The sequence below is a fragment of the Fukomys damarensis genome, unplaced genomic scaffold (assembly GCF_012274545.1).
Source record: "Fukomys damarensis isolate Sample0158 unplaced genomic scaffold, DMR_v1.0_HiC HiC_scaffold_2, whole genome shotgun sequence".
In the NCBI taxonomy this organism is placed as follows: Eukaryota; Metazoa; Chordata; class Mammalia; order Rodentia; family Bathyergidae; genus Fukomys; species Fukomys damarensis.
Genome location: NW_022900914.1, coordinates 60,230,707 through 60,244,956, shown reverse-complemented (window position 1 = coordinate 60,244,956; position 14,250 = coordinate 60,230,707). Strand labels below are relative to the sequence as shown.

The following is a 14,250-nucleotide window of genomic DNA, read 5'->3' as shown; positions in this document are numbered from 1 at the left end:
ACATTCTCATCTTCATAACATCAGAGAAAACAGCTCATCAAATCAACGGCAATGCTTTACCCCAACTGATACAATCAGCAACACATTAATTAAGATCAAGCACAACTTGGACACTGACCACCTGTGGTAGTCACTAGTCTATCACCCTTAAATCATTTGAATTAAATTGAAATCAAGAAGCAGTCCAGAACATGTCTGCAGTGAACAAACTTTTCAATATAGTATATTTACCATTTAATGGCTCAGACAGAGCGAGGATGCAAGACCCCTGATCTCAGTTAGCTGATTGCTGAACCCCATGATGCTGACTGACCTCGGGCTGCAAGGCCCAGATTGAGTTCCCCATCTTTCTGAATGGTTGAACTCTGCAACGTTCTATTATAGGTTTCCCACGCCCTTTCTTTAAAGATGTTCAAAGTTGGGAACTCAGAAAAATGCCCTTGATGACCACCTCTGTCTTTGCAGTGTGGGTCCAAAGACTTGCAGTCAGGAGGTCTGAGAGTGTGTGTGGGGGGATTATGGGGGTTCAGGGGCGCCAGCGCAGCTACCTTCCCGGTGCTTGAGCGATGGCTGCTGAGTCGGGAGCAGGCGTGGTTCTCCTTCCCGCAGTGGATCGGGGCCCGGCCTACCTTCCCGGTGCTTGAGCGATGGCTGCTGGGTTGGGAGCAAGCGTGGTTCTCCTTCCTGCGGTGGATCGGGGCCTGGCCTACCTTCCCGGTGCTTGAGTGATGGTTGCTGGGTCGGGAGCAGGCGTGGTTCCAAAAATAATTGGTAGTAATAGACTTATTTAAACATTTTTTTAAATTTTTGCTCTAAAGAGGTAAGAATTAAATAAGATAATTTGTGTGAAGTACTGAGAGTAGTATGTGCTCTCTAGATGTTAATTGTTAACTTTTTCATCATATCAACCTGCCAGGGTAGAAAAAGCACAACTCGTGATTAACAGGTGGCCCTGCTGTATACTCTGCAAGGCTTGGGGAAGGTTACTTCCTGAAGCTTCATTTTCTAACCCATATCCTAGCAGTATCAAAACCTCTTGCCCAGAACAGAGAAAATTATATATATTATATACATGAAAGTCCATAGCAGATAAGAGATCCCCCCACCCCCACTCTGGGGCTTGAGAATATGAAACATGCAGGGAAATAAAAGTTCCCTTTCTGGAGATGTCAGTTGTACCTTTAGCACTAAAGATTCTGGCAAGGTTGAAATAACATCAAACCTGTTTTTTGTGAAGTTTTGGTGTTTTGTTTTGTTTAGGATTGAACCCAGAGGCTTTTACACAGAACTGTATTTCCAGACCTTTTTTATTTTTTATTTTGAGACATTCTCACTAAATTGCCCAGGATTGGCTTTTTGATCCTCCCACCTCAGCCTCCCAGAGTACTAGGATTACAAGCATGTGCTACCATGCCTGGCCAAATCTATTTATTATTTTGATGTTTTTATTTTATTTTTTTCTCATTAAGTTTATTGGTATATTTTAGGTATACGTTATGATCACATTCGTCATTGGGAATTTGTACTTGTACATGATATATCTTGGTTCTTGTTTTTTTCTTCATTCCCCTCCCTTCCCCTCTACCCCTCCATCCCTCCCTATTTACAAAAACTTTGTATCCGTTTCTTTCTTTTCTCATATTTTTCCTTCCCTTCTTTCCCCCACTCTCCTACTTATTATTTTAAAATAAACTTTATTTTAGAAAGATTTTAGACTTTTCCACAGTAAGGTAGCAAACATATGAGAGTTCCCATACACTCAATTGGTCCTAACGTAGCATCTTAGATTACCAGGAGCATATGTCAGAATTTCACAGTGTTTAACATTGGTATGGTACTATTAATTTACCTCAGATTTTATTTGAAGTTTGGCAGGATTTTTTCAGTAAGGGCTTTTTTGTGTTTTAGGATCTATTCAAGGATACCACACTGCTTTTAGAAAGCCTTCCAGGCTACATTGTAATTCGGTGATGGAGCATTTGCCTAGTATGTGCAAGGCCCTGGCTCACATCCCCAGCACCACAAAGTAAACAAAGTGTGCTTCATTTTGTTTAATAACAGTAAATAGCACAAGAGTATATTTTCCCTCACTTACCTTTAAATAACCCTTAACACAATTTTCCCTTAACATGAGTTGGAAATTGCTACTGTGGCCTTTGGGATGCCCTGGAAAATCCTAATAGAATGAAAACATAGGCGGTCAGAATGCTAGAAAGTAACTGTTTCTGTGGGGCAGATGTCCAGCAGGGAAGTAGTCTTTTGGTACCTTTGCCAAATCCATCCTTTTGATGTGGCTTTTCCCTGCAGGCATAATAATAAGGTGCTGCACCCAGAAATCTGTGTGGTAGAAATGGGTAGGCAGTAGTCTTCATCAGTTTCTGGATTGGGATGTAGTATTTAACAGTCATTTGCTTGGTCATTTGGCTTTATGCCAAGGACCATGTTCATGAGTGACCGTGGTGCCAAGATGGAGACTTGACCATGTGTCCCTACTCTTAGAGGAGACACAAGTGACAGACCATTAATTCCCAAGAGCAGGTGATCATGCTTAGTATGATTGGGCCATTTTCCTCACACCAGAGAGAGCAGAGAAGTGAGACCTGTGCTTAAACAGTCCTCAAGTCCTGGTGATCTCAGGAGGAAAGCCATAAGCTTATGAAAAGCTGTGTAGCTCCAGGGAGTTCCCCAAACCCCTTGAGCACAGTAGTATTTAGAATAAGAATTCTGGCAGCCAAGATATTCCCACCTGTGGAAATCCAGTTTTCTCAGGTTACATAACCACAAAAGTCCTTTTTCAGTAGCAGCTATTGCAGTTGAAATAAATGCACATTTCAGATGCTTAAAAATCCTTGCTAGGCAGATTTCACTGTTGCAGGTTGCAGAAGAGCCTTGTTAGAAGCAGATACAGCTCTGTGAAGTGGCCTCTTGCAGGTCTCTTCTGACTCTTACAGTCCCGTGACTGAATGGCCTCCATGTTCCTTCAGGGTGACCTAAACTGAGTGGAGGGCACTTCTGGGACCAGCGCTGAGGAGATGCAACCAATCTTCCACAGCCCTTCAGACACTGTAGTAGGAAAGTTCAAATATTCATTTCCAGAAATGCTAACAATTGTTTAATGGGGTCTGGTTTTTTCCCACTGAACATAGCTTTTTAATGTGGTTCTCCCTGAAGGTCAGAGCTGCTCTTCTTTGCATGTCCACACTCTCTTCTATTACATTAATTGGTTGAACTGTTTTGCTATTAAAGATATTAAAACTTTAAATGTGCAGATTCCCTTGATTTAGCAATTCCATTTCTGTCACTTTTAATTAAGGAATTAAGAGTCCCCAGGGCCGGGGATTTAGCTCAGTGGTTCTGCCTCCTGCCTTGCAAGCACAATCACCCAAGTTTGATCCCCAGTACCAAAAAGAAAAAGGAAAAAAAGAGTTCCCAAAGTTTTGCTTAAATAATTTTAAATTGGACATACTTCAATGGCCTGTTACTAGAAATTAGTTAAATAAATTATGATGCATCTATTGTGATTCAAACTAGAGATTTCTCTAAAATAGCAGACCCTAACCTTTTTGACACCAGGGACTGGTTTCATGGAAGACAGTTTTCCCATGGATTGTTTGGTGGTAGTGGTGGGGTTTAGAATTAGGTTCTCATAAGGAGCATGCAACCTAGATCTCTCACGTATGAAGTTCACAATGGGGTTCATGCCTCCAATTCTCGAGAATCTAATGCCCCCATTGATCTGGTAGGAGGCAGAGTTGCTGGGTTAATATGAGTGATGGGGAGCAGCTGTAAATACAGGAGCAAGCTCACCTTATATGCAGCCCAATTCCTAACAGCCTCAGACTGTCGTAGTCCATGGCCCTGGGCTCAGGGACCCTGATCTTGACAGAATCCCAGGGTGATCTTGCCTAGTCTGAGAAACCAAGCTCAATTTATTCCTCATATCCCAGTATGGTGTTTGTGAAAAGAATATATGTATATATTTATTCATAGATGTATTCATACTCATTTATCCATAGTTCTCCTTTAAGTCTCTTGGATAAGTGCCATGTGTAGTATAAAATTACTTTTAGTTTAAAAAAAACCCAAAGAGCCAAATGTGAGAGCACAGTTAAGTACCTAACAGCTGCATGGAATGTCATAGCCATTAAAAATGATAGGTAAAATATTCGTATGATGGTAACAAACACAGTAGTGTTCAAAATAAATACACATTTACAGGGCCGGGGATTTAGCTCAATGGCATCACAGCCTGCCTGGCAAGCACAAGGTCCTGAGTTCGAACATTGGTGCTGCAAAAATAAATGTAAACCCCATTGTGTTTATGTAAAGCATTTGCATAAACTAAAGTACTGGGAAAAAACATATAGGACCAGGGATTTATAGCTCAGTGGTTCCGGCACCTGCCTCATAAGTTCAAGGATCCGAGTTTGATCCCCAGTACCAAAATAAAATAAAAATAAAAAAATAAAAGTGATAGGGCTTAAAGTGTAACTTAGTGGTAGAGTGCTTGCTTAGGATGGTCTTGGCTTGGGTTCAGTGCCTAGAACTGCAAAAAATAAACAGAAAAGTAAAATGGTTATGTTTAATGTAGTGGGATAGTAGATAATGTTTTCTTTGGTGCTACTTTTCAGTTTTTATATAATAACTGTATTGTTTTCTTTAGTTTAGAAGTTAGATGAAAGGGAATCCAGGACTGAGAATATGCTGTTGTAGACTGGCTTTTGTGTTTCCGCTGCCTGCCTCACAAGCACAAAGTCCCGAGTTCGATCCCCAGTACTAAAAATAAATAAATAAAAACAAGGTGGTTTTTGTGGTCAACTTTGGGCTTTGCAGGATGAAGACGAAGAATTGATAAACGTCACTTTCAGAGAAGCACTTATTATCGATTTATTGTGCTTTGATTCCCCACCTCTCCCTCAGCTCCGGGAATTGACGAGGCTCAGATGGGAAAACGAGGATATCTGACACCCAGCAGTGCCCGGGAGCATCTTGGTGCCATTTGGAAGAATGAAGGTGCTGTACCAAGCTAAAAAGAGTACCCTTTTCTTCTCTAGGCTTTAATGTCCATGACATTTCTCCTGCCTTGTTATTTTAAGTGTTTTAGAGGTTGTGATAATTGTAGCTGTCTCCCAAAGTAAGCCCAAAACTTTGGGGCAGGTGTTAGGGTACAGTGAGTATGAGGCATCCAGATCCAGCACTAAAGCTTTGCTAGCTGTTGTAACTGAGTTGATTATATGACAGCTGCATGACCACTCGCTTAATACAGTTTGACATAATTCTAGGAGGGTCATTGTAGCTCACCTTTTAAATGTCCACATGTAAAAGGCCTTTAGAAGATTTCTATGGGAATTCCTTCTGTGAATCAAAAATGAAGTCTTTTTTTTCTATATTAGGATTTGTATCCATTTCAGTTCCCCACAACTAGGGAAAACCCCTTTCCTTTTTGGGTATATAACAAGACCTATGCCGTCATGCACATCTTCTGAGAGTGTCTGGAATACCAACTCTGATCTCTGTAGATGATACAGGTGAACATATTCTTTAAAAGATACCAAAAAAAGATATATCATGTACAGGTACGGTTCCCCAATGATGAATGTGATTATAATGTATACCTAAAATGTACCAATAAACTCATTAAATTAAAAAAAAAAGATGTTAGAAAAAAAGAACACTTACATTAATGCGATTGTTTCTGTGACAGGCTAGCACATTTTGTTCATTTTTCTCTGAGATTGTTTTTTGTGACAGTCTCACTATATAGTCATTTTCCTCCCTCAGCCTCCCAAATGTTGGGATATTAGGTGTGCGCATTGCCACCTTTGTATCTTACCCTTACCTGCAGGTATACTTCCATACACAAAAGGGCTTTTTGTTTTTTAACAAAGAAAATAATGTGATTTTACTCTACATATTATCCTCTTTTGTGATTTTCCTTTCAATTGGTAATATTTTTGTGGCTGTCCTCCCATATTCTTACATAGAGATTTAAATGGTCTCTTTGGTTATTTCAAACACAGGATTCTTTCTAAATTACCTTTTTTTGGGACTGGATGATGTTGACATGGAGTCCAGATTCAACCCCAGTGTGTTCTTTCTGGATTTCATAGTGGTGCCGCCCTCCAGGTAATGCCCTAACTTCACCTGAAAAAAGTTGGCTGAGGAATGGAAGAAGGACCTTTAAGAGGCGATGGGAAGATTAAGGGCACAAAGCAACAAAGGAACTCTAGGTTGTAGGTGGTGGGAGTCCTTGCCTCTCCTGTTGCAAACACAAGAGGAAGATTGGCTGTGGATTTGAGCAGGGGGAGGTGTGTTTCTTGCAGTCAGCAGAGGGAGAAGCTGAAGAACCCAACCCTTCCTTCATGCTAAACATGCCTTGATTCTCCGTGTGCCCCTGCAGGTACCGCCCTGTTAATCGCCTAGGGGACCAGATGTTTACCAATGGCCAGACGGTGAACTTGCAAGCTGTTATGAAGGACATAGTTCTGATCCGGAAGCTTCTGGCATTGATGGCCCAGGAACAGAAGCTACCCACTGATGTGGCAACACTTGCCACAGATGAGGTCAGAGCTGCCTATGCTAATGTCACAGCCCACATACTTGGTTCTGCCCATTTGCAGTGTGGACACAGACACTGCAGGTGACAGAGCAATGCTGACTAGATGTTTTTGGCAACCTCAGTGGGAGCTTAAAGCATATCTAGTTAACATCAAAGGGGCAAGTGCAAGTCTGAGCATGGGAAGGTCTAGGCTTTGGTCTCAATTTTGTCCCTAGGAGCTGTTCTCGGTGAGTCTTAGTTGAGTCACCTTAATTTCTTCAGTTCCTCTCTACTATAAGAAATGTAAGGGTTATGGTGATGTTTCATTCCTAGGCTGTTCTGTCACCTGCAGCTAGAAGCTCTAGAAAGAGTCTGATTTCCTCTGGACTGTAAGAATGTGTTCCATAGGTTACAATACTAGAACGCATGTTAGCTGGCTTTGTTTTGGTCTTGATGAGGTCTCTGGCATTGTGGCTAGAAAGGCAGTGTTGGAAAGTAGATATATTTCCCAGAATAAGACTTTCACCTAACTCCTGAACCATTTCAAAGTGTGTGCCTTGCACTGGGTCTTTAGTTGTATAAAGATGAATTGGGCACTCAGAAAACTTGCTACAGTCACTGAGACTCTTTCCAGCTCAGTGATACTCCAGGTGCAAATAGAAATAGCTGTCTCTATCCTTGGTTAGACAGGCCTCTTGGACTCACTGCCAGCTGCTGGGACACACCCACTGTCAGGCTGGCCTATCACAAGTTGGTACCACTGTCTCCTGGACACTAATACTCTGGATCATCTAGTATTTCTCCTGGAGCTTTCTCTGGTTTTGCTTAGTTTTGTGTGTTTTCTTTGTTTTGTTTTGTTTTCCCCTTTTGGTACCAGGGATCAAATTCAGAACCTTGTGAGGCAGGCGTGGTGCCACTGAGCTAAATCCCCAGCCCTTACTTAGTTTTCTGAGTGGCCAACATTGGTATACATTTAACAGGTTCTCACTGTAAGAGAGATTTGACCTGTGCAGCTAGTAGTCCAGTTTGAGAAGGAAGACTGTAGGATAGATCCAGTGACCAGGCCTGAGAATTCTATTTTGATGTCCCTGGAAAATAAGGGCAAACCTTTGTGGGGAAAAAAAAGGTCTGTGGAGAAACAAACAACGTTCCCTCTTACACTTGTCACCTTCAACACACTGGTGGGTTTCTTCTCTCATTGATATGGGACAGCTGTCTTCTAGGTCAGATGGAGCCAGTAGGTGGCGCTTTAAGGCAACCTAAGCCCTCTGTTTCCCAGTGCAGATGGAGAGAGAAGACAGGGCCAGGGGCAGAAATATTAAAAAGGATTGGTTAAATACTGGGACTCACATCATAATTCATGAGATAGGGAAGATATTTTTCCTTTTAAGAAATTGTTCTATCTGCAATTTTGGGGGAGGAGGGGTACCAGGGATCAAACCCGGGACCTTGTACTTGCGAGGCAGGTGGCATTACCACTGAGCTAAATCCCCAGCGCTGCATTTTAATAAATATGTTTGATCGTGTTTTTCTAAAACTAAATAAAACTGAAATTCCACATTAGATTTGGTTATTTGTCAAGATAACAGCTTCAGAAGTAAAGTGTTAGGAACCTAAATAGTAGGGAACTTGAGCAGTGTCTTAAGAAAGGAGGCTGCTTATAAATTTTGAGTTTATTTTACTACCTGAAAGAGACAGGCTGGTATATATGCAATGGGCCTGATGTCTCATTGACACATACTTACATGATTTATTTATTAGCACCTTACCATCGGTCTGTCAGATTCAGAGCTCATTTGTTATCAGAGCTAGGTAAGAAACCTGGACTTCTTGGATTTTTTTTTTTTCCAACCTGTTTTCTTGATTTTATCTTTTCAGGAAAAAGACTCTTCCGTTGCTATGGATCGGTCCTTTATAAGTATGCTTCCAGGCCAGTCTCTCACAGACAAACTTTATAACATTTGGATTCGCCTTCAGAGCCATGTTAATATTGTATTTGATAGTGAGATGGACAAATTAATGATGGAAAAGTTCCCTGGCATTAGACAGGTGAGCAATAAGTTAGATTTGCATTGCTAGCTAAAGAGGGTGAATAATAAACATTTATGTTAAAACAAGAAAATAATAAACAATCGAGTTTTTAAAATTGTTTCAATGGACCTTTTTGCTCCATACAGATCCTGGAGAAGAAGGAAGGCCTGTTCCGAAAGCACATGATGGGAAAGCGAGTAGACTATGCTGCCCGCTCTGTCATTTGCCCAGACATGTACATCAACACCAATGAAATCGGAATTCCCATGGTGTGTATTTGGGGAGGGGCTCATTTGCTGCTGGTGGGTAGCAGGTGAGCGTGCCAGAGAGGGCTGACAACAGGGTGTGTGGCTGCTCAGAGTGGCTCAGGTCTTCCTCATGCAAAGGAAGAGCTCATGAGGAAGGAGGTACTCAGGCTGCAGCATGGTATAACTCTCCTTGCCAGACTTGACACCCATCCACAGGGGAGAACCTTGCCCAGGGCAGCAGGTTGCTCAGGGTGGGGTGTTCACACCCTGCCTGGATATCTTCCTGCCCCTCTCGGCTTAGTCTTTAAAGCCTTCTCATTCAGTTGAGTATGTGACAGAAGACGAAAATTGGGCAGAAATGTGTACCTTTGATTACCTGGCAGGGGAAGGGGTTAGAGAGTGCTCCCAGAGGGGAGCTATGTGCATGTTGTTGGGAGTTACCCGTCTGCCAGTTCCCCTGGGTCAGTGGCCGACCCTGTTCACCCATTAGTGTTCCCTCGGTGAGCCAGTTTCCTTTTCTACCCCTTTAGTTCATACTGTCGTGCTCATTAGCAGCAGCTCTTCAGTCAACTTCCCCCTTAATGGGCCTTGAGGTCAATATTGTGAAAATGGTTTAATTCCCTCTGTGGAGTTTCACTTCCTCACACACCACCTTCCAGCTTCTCTTGGGATTACCCGTAATGAGCCGAGACATGGTGTTCTGATTCTGTTTTGAGTACACTTGAATTTTCTAGGCAAGAGCATGGAGTGTCAGGACAAGACTCAGTTCTGTGCCCTCTTCCCACTGGAAACTGTAGACCTTTGCATCCAGCAGCTTGGCCAAGTGGCAGGGAAAAGCACTGTGTGACCTTCCTGAGTCTGAGGGCCTGGGAGGAGAGGCTTTCTCTGCACAGAGACAGGGGCTGCCCCTGCTGACTTTGTCCTCACAGTGCCTAGAATGTCCTCAGCCTCCAGAAACAATTATAGTATAACTTCACTTTCTATCTTCAAGCGGTTTTTTTCTAGACTTCTCTCTTGAATCTGGGTTCATTTGGTGATGGCTTGTCCTCTGAGCAGACACTCTAAAGTCACTCCTCTGACCGCCTCCAACCTGCCCCAGATCTCAGAGGCCTGGAGGTTTTACTCATAGATGGCTGGGAAGAGCAGAGCCAGTGAACCTCCCTCTTGGCCTCTCGTAGCATACTCTTCCCCTATAGCGCTGTTGAGATGTGTCATAGGAGCACAGGGATAAGGTAAAGCCTGGACAGTGAACTAGAGACTGACACTGAGTCAGAGAGATTGAACATTAGTGTGCTGGTGGTAGAGACAAACAGTGAACAAACAAGTACAGACATCAGTATTCTGTGAGCCAGTAAATGATTTAGGCTGAGGGAATGGGGAATGCGGGGTGGGAGGGGTAGCTGGGGAGAGAAGCCTTATAAAGTACCATTGCATAGAGATCTGCAGAAAGTTGGGCGTGTTCCTTTATGGAGGGCTTCCTGGAGTCTTTGATGTATTTGCATGTACTTTGACAGATCACAGGGGTTTGTAATATTCGGTAGCTCAGAATCTTTGGGGTTTTTTTTGTTTGTTTGTTTGTTTTTTATACTAGGGATCAAACTCAGGACCTTGAGCTTACAAGGCAGGCAGTAGAACCACTGAGCTAAATCCCCGGCCCAGGTAGCTCAGAATCTTAACCAGTGAACTGACTTTTCTCCAAGAGTGTTGTAGGCCTTCCTTTAGCTCACTATGCTGCATTTTCTTAGATATCAAAATTGCAAATCTATTTTATCTCAGGCAGCACTTTGATGGTAATAGCTGCCAGAAGAGCTACTGATGCCATGTCTGGGCTCAGGATGTGGGCCATGATTAGTTAGCAATATCTGCTAGGGTGGGGAGGGGAGTGGTGCTACTCGAGGGCAGGTATTACCACCTATCTCAAGCATGTATCCCATGCTGTGTTCCCTTTTTTGGGGACTTTGAATTTGTTGGCTTATGAGGAAAGGATGAAGTTTTAGAATGTATCAAAAAAAAACAAACAAACTAATGTATTAACTGCAATACTTTAGTTACCCAGACTGACTGCTGAAAAAGAAGGCCCAGCCTCTATTCCTTAAGGGAGCAAGTCTGGCAAAATGGCTCTGTGAAGAAAACAGGCTGAGTGTTGCAATGCTCACCGGAAGGCCTTCTTCTCTAAGCAGACCACTCAACAGGAGAAAAAGTCATGCATCTTATTTACTCAGATTTTGGATCCCTGTGAACTTTTTGTGCCCACCCTGAACGTTTATATGCACTCCTCGCTTCTAGGTGTTTGCCACAAAACTGACCTACCCTCAGCCAGTGACCCCCTGGAACGTCCAGGAACTGAGGCAGGCAGTCATCAACGGCCCAAATGTGCACCCCGGAGCCTCCATGGTCATTAACGAGGATGGCAGCCGCACAGCCCTGAGCACCGTGGACATAGCCCAGCGGGAAGCAGTGGCCAAACAGCTCCTGACACCAGCTACAGGGGCGCCTAAGCCCCTGGGGACAAAAACTGTGAGTAATGGGCAGGTTGGGTCAAGGGCCCAGGCAGCTGCTGTCTGGCTCCTCATTGCTGCTATTCTAAGAGTGGTTCTCGGATCAAAAGTGGCAACATCCCTGGAGCTTGTGAGATTTAACCATGTTCCCACTTCTCATACTGAAGTGTCTTTAAAGGTGATGTTTGGGCCAGAGTTAGCCAGTAACTAAAGGCTTTAAACTAATGCTTCAGTTTGAGTGATGTGAATACCTGCTCTAGTGCTGTGTTATGATGAAGCTTTTTCTGGGTTCCTCTACGAAAAGTGCATGAGTGATTAGCTGTGTTGCTGAGGACATGTGATCAACACATGACAGCATTTGTAGCTGTGTCCCAAAGTAGCCTTCCCACTGACAGCATAGTAGCAGAAGACCCCAAACTAGGCAGCAGAGGCAGAAGTTGTCGAGTGAAATGGATTTGAGTTTAACTTAGAGGTGACTACTCAGGCAAGAGGTGACTTAGTATTTTTTTTTAACCTATCTGTGCAGCTCTAGACCTCTCCTTGCTCTCTTACCTGTCATGCCCAGTGGCTAAGTAGCTCTTCTGTAGTAATGGGTTCAAGCTGTACAATAGCCTGGAAGGAGCTCTGGAGGAACAGAGGAAAATGAGGCATTCTTTTTCCTTGTTATGGTACCCACTGGTCCCTGCTGTTCTTCCCATTGACAGCAGCACTGTGGGCCTGTTCTCTTTTTTTCCTTATTCTCACAGCTGTCCTCAGGTAGAACAGTAACTCCACACAAGTTCAAGTCTGCTTTGGTGACAGGGGACCTGCAGACATCAGATGAAGTCACCTGTTTAGTTGTTTTCTTGTGCATTGATTGAAATTTATTTGCAGGCTCATAGGCTGATTCTGCCCTTCTTGAGTGCCTGACATTTTGCAAGGAACTGTGTGAGGGTTGTAAAAGGAAGCATGAAACATGGTGTCTCAGATATGAAATAATCTTATTAAGTGAAGCCAGACTTGTGAAAGAGTCACAGCAGGGAATGATGAGAGGAAAATTGGAAGAGTTCAGCGAGAGCTCAGGTAGTACTTAGGACCCACTGAGTGCTAGGGCTTTACCAGGCATTGTGAATAAGACCCCTGCTGTCATTCTGGAGGTTGCAGCACTGCTTAGTGGTGCGGTAGACACCTTAGGGATCACTGATGGGGGACAACATTGGTTTTTGCAAATGACACTCAAGAGGAAATGAGTTTGAGTGGAAACTGCCAGGTGAGGTGAAAGGTCACAGTCATCAGGAGGAAATTATGAGCTAGGAAATGAGGCAGCCTAGAGGGCTGCTGGGGGAACCCAGGGCTAATGTGTGGGGCTGTTGCAGAGAGAAAGCCAAGGGGCATTTGGCCACAGGTTGGGCATTAGAGCTGTGGAAAAGAGAAGGGATAAATATGGTTTCCAGCAGGGGAGGGTTGGAAAGCCACAGGGGGAGATGCTTCTGGGCCCTTTACATTTACAGCAATAATGGCAAAACTAAGGGTCCATCTCCCATAAAAAGTAGAAATAGTGGTCTTAGATGTAGGTATAATAGAATTAAGAAAAAGCTATTAGAGTGTTAGTCTTTGAATGCAGAGTACAGTAGAGAGAAAAGGGGAGGGTAAGAGGACTAGAATGTGAAAGCAAGAGAGGGGAAGGAGGGATGAGGTCTGGTTTGCTCATTTTGTGTCTGCATCTATCTGTCGTATGTGGTTGTGGGTCCCTTAAGGTCAGTTGAAGGTCACCTGTGAATCAAGTGGAGGGAGCCAGATTCCAGAGTCTTTGTGATGAATAAACAAAAGCATTAAATACCTAAGGGCATTTGGAAGGAAAAGCAAAAGGATATAGGGGTTTCTGAAATTATTGGGGTGTAAGGATGAAGCACAGGCACAAGGGAACTTAGGTTAAGGGTGAGGGATACGGATAGGGACAAGGGTCAGCTCAGGAGAGAGGTTGGCCTTCTTGCCTGCTAGGTGCTTGTGCATAGCGGATGAGATCTCCTGAGTTGTGGAAGGTCAAATTGGGTGATCCAGTTGCTTGTCCTACAACTTGAATTCAAATCCTTAGCAGATTCACCAGTCCTCAGATTGTCCCTGTTTTGTCCACTGGCCTCACCTTTAAACGCAGCCTTCAGGCTCTGCATTCAGCCCGTCCATATCTGTCGACTCATTCTCCCTTTGGTTTTGGTTTGATTCTTCCCATGCTTGGAACACTTTGCTTCCCCATAGTCCCTCAGTTAACTCCACTGTTCTTCAGGTCTCAGCAAAGTTGTCTTTCCTCGTTGGTCAGATAGTAGATACTTCAGACTTTCTGGCCACACAGGCCCTGTTGTAACCACTCAGCTCTGTGGTATCATGTGAAAGCATGTATAGGTGAATGGGAATTTCTGTGTGTCAGTAAAACTATTTATAAATGAAAGTGGGCAGCTTGTAGGTTGGTTTGCCCTCTCTGCACCCAGTGTCCACCTCCACCCTCATCTCTTTAAGACTTGTGTCCTCATTGTGTTGTGTCATCACTTTGTGTGCACCCATTGCTCAGCCCTAGAGTCCCTAAATCCTGAGAGTTCCAGGGCAGGATGTGCTCTGCACTGTACTCTCAAGTTAGGAGGCACCCAGAAAACAAGAGTGTGTGGATCCAGGTTGAGCTCCCAAAGGGGCTGAGGTGTGAAGGGTTGTGTTGGACCCAGTAACAGTGAACTAGAGGGAAAAACAGGAAGGACTTTAAAAAGAAAAGGTGATCCCCATGTCAGGATATCTGCGGATGCAAGGTAGCTAATTTCATTTTCCAAAATCTCAGTGGCTTTATATAAGATTCTTCTACCTGTAATAAAATACATAGGCACTTCTAATTTTTGTTATTTTTGAAGATTTTGGTTGATATGTTGCATGTAGATCCGGACAGGGCTGAGGGGCTGGCATGATGGTGACT

The 14,250-nt window shown here is 43.6% G+C and overlaps 1 protein-coding gene across 2 annotated transcripts in view; it reads left to right on the top strand.

Annotated features, from left to right (window-relative positions):
• Nucleotides 1-14,250, top strand: part of Polr1a (RNA polymerase I subunit A) — a 95,925-nt gene that overhangs the window by 15,125 nt on the left and 66,550 nt on the right. For both annotated transcript variants that reach the window (XR_780520.3, XM_010625676.3), the window contains exons 7-12: nucleotides 4,921-5,013; nucleotides 6,021-6,126; nucleotides 6,401-6,563; nucleotides 8,417-8,587; nucleotides 8,716-8,838; nucleotides 11,104-11,334. Coding sequence is in view for 1 of the 2 variants with exons in the window: in XM_010625676.3 (XP_010623978.1) it covers nucleotides 4,921-5,013; nucleotides 6,021-6,126; nucleotides 6,401-6,563; nucleotides 8,417-8,587; nucleotides 8,716-8,838; nucleotides 11,104-11,334 (887 nt within the window). In the remaining variant the exon portion in view is untranslated. The remainder of the gene's footprint in view (nucleotides 1-4,920; nucleotides 5,014-6,020; nucleotides 6,127-6,400; nucleotides 6,564-8,416; nucleotides 8,588-8,715; nucleotides 8,839-11,103; nucleotides 11,335-14,250) is intronic.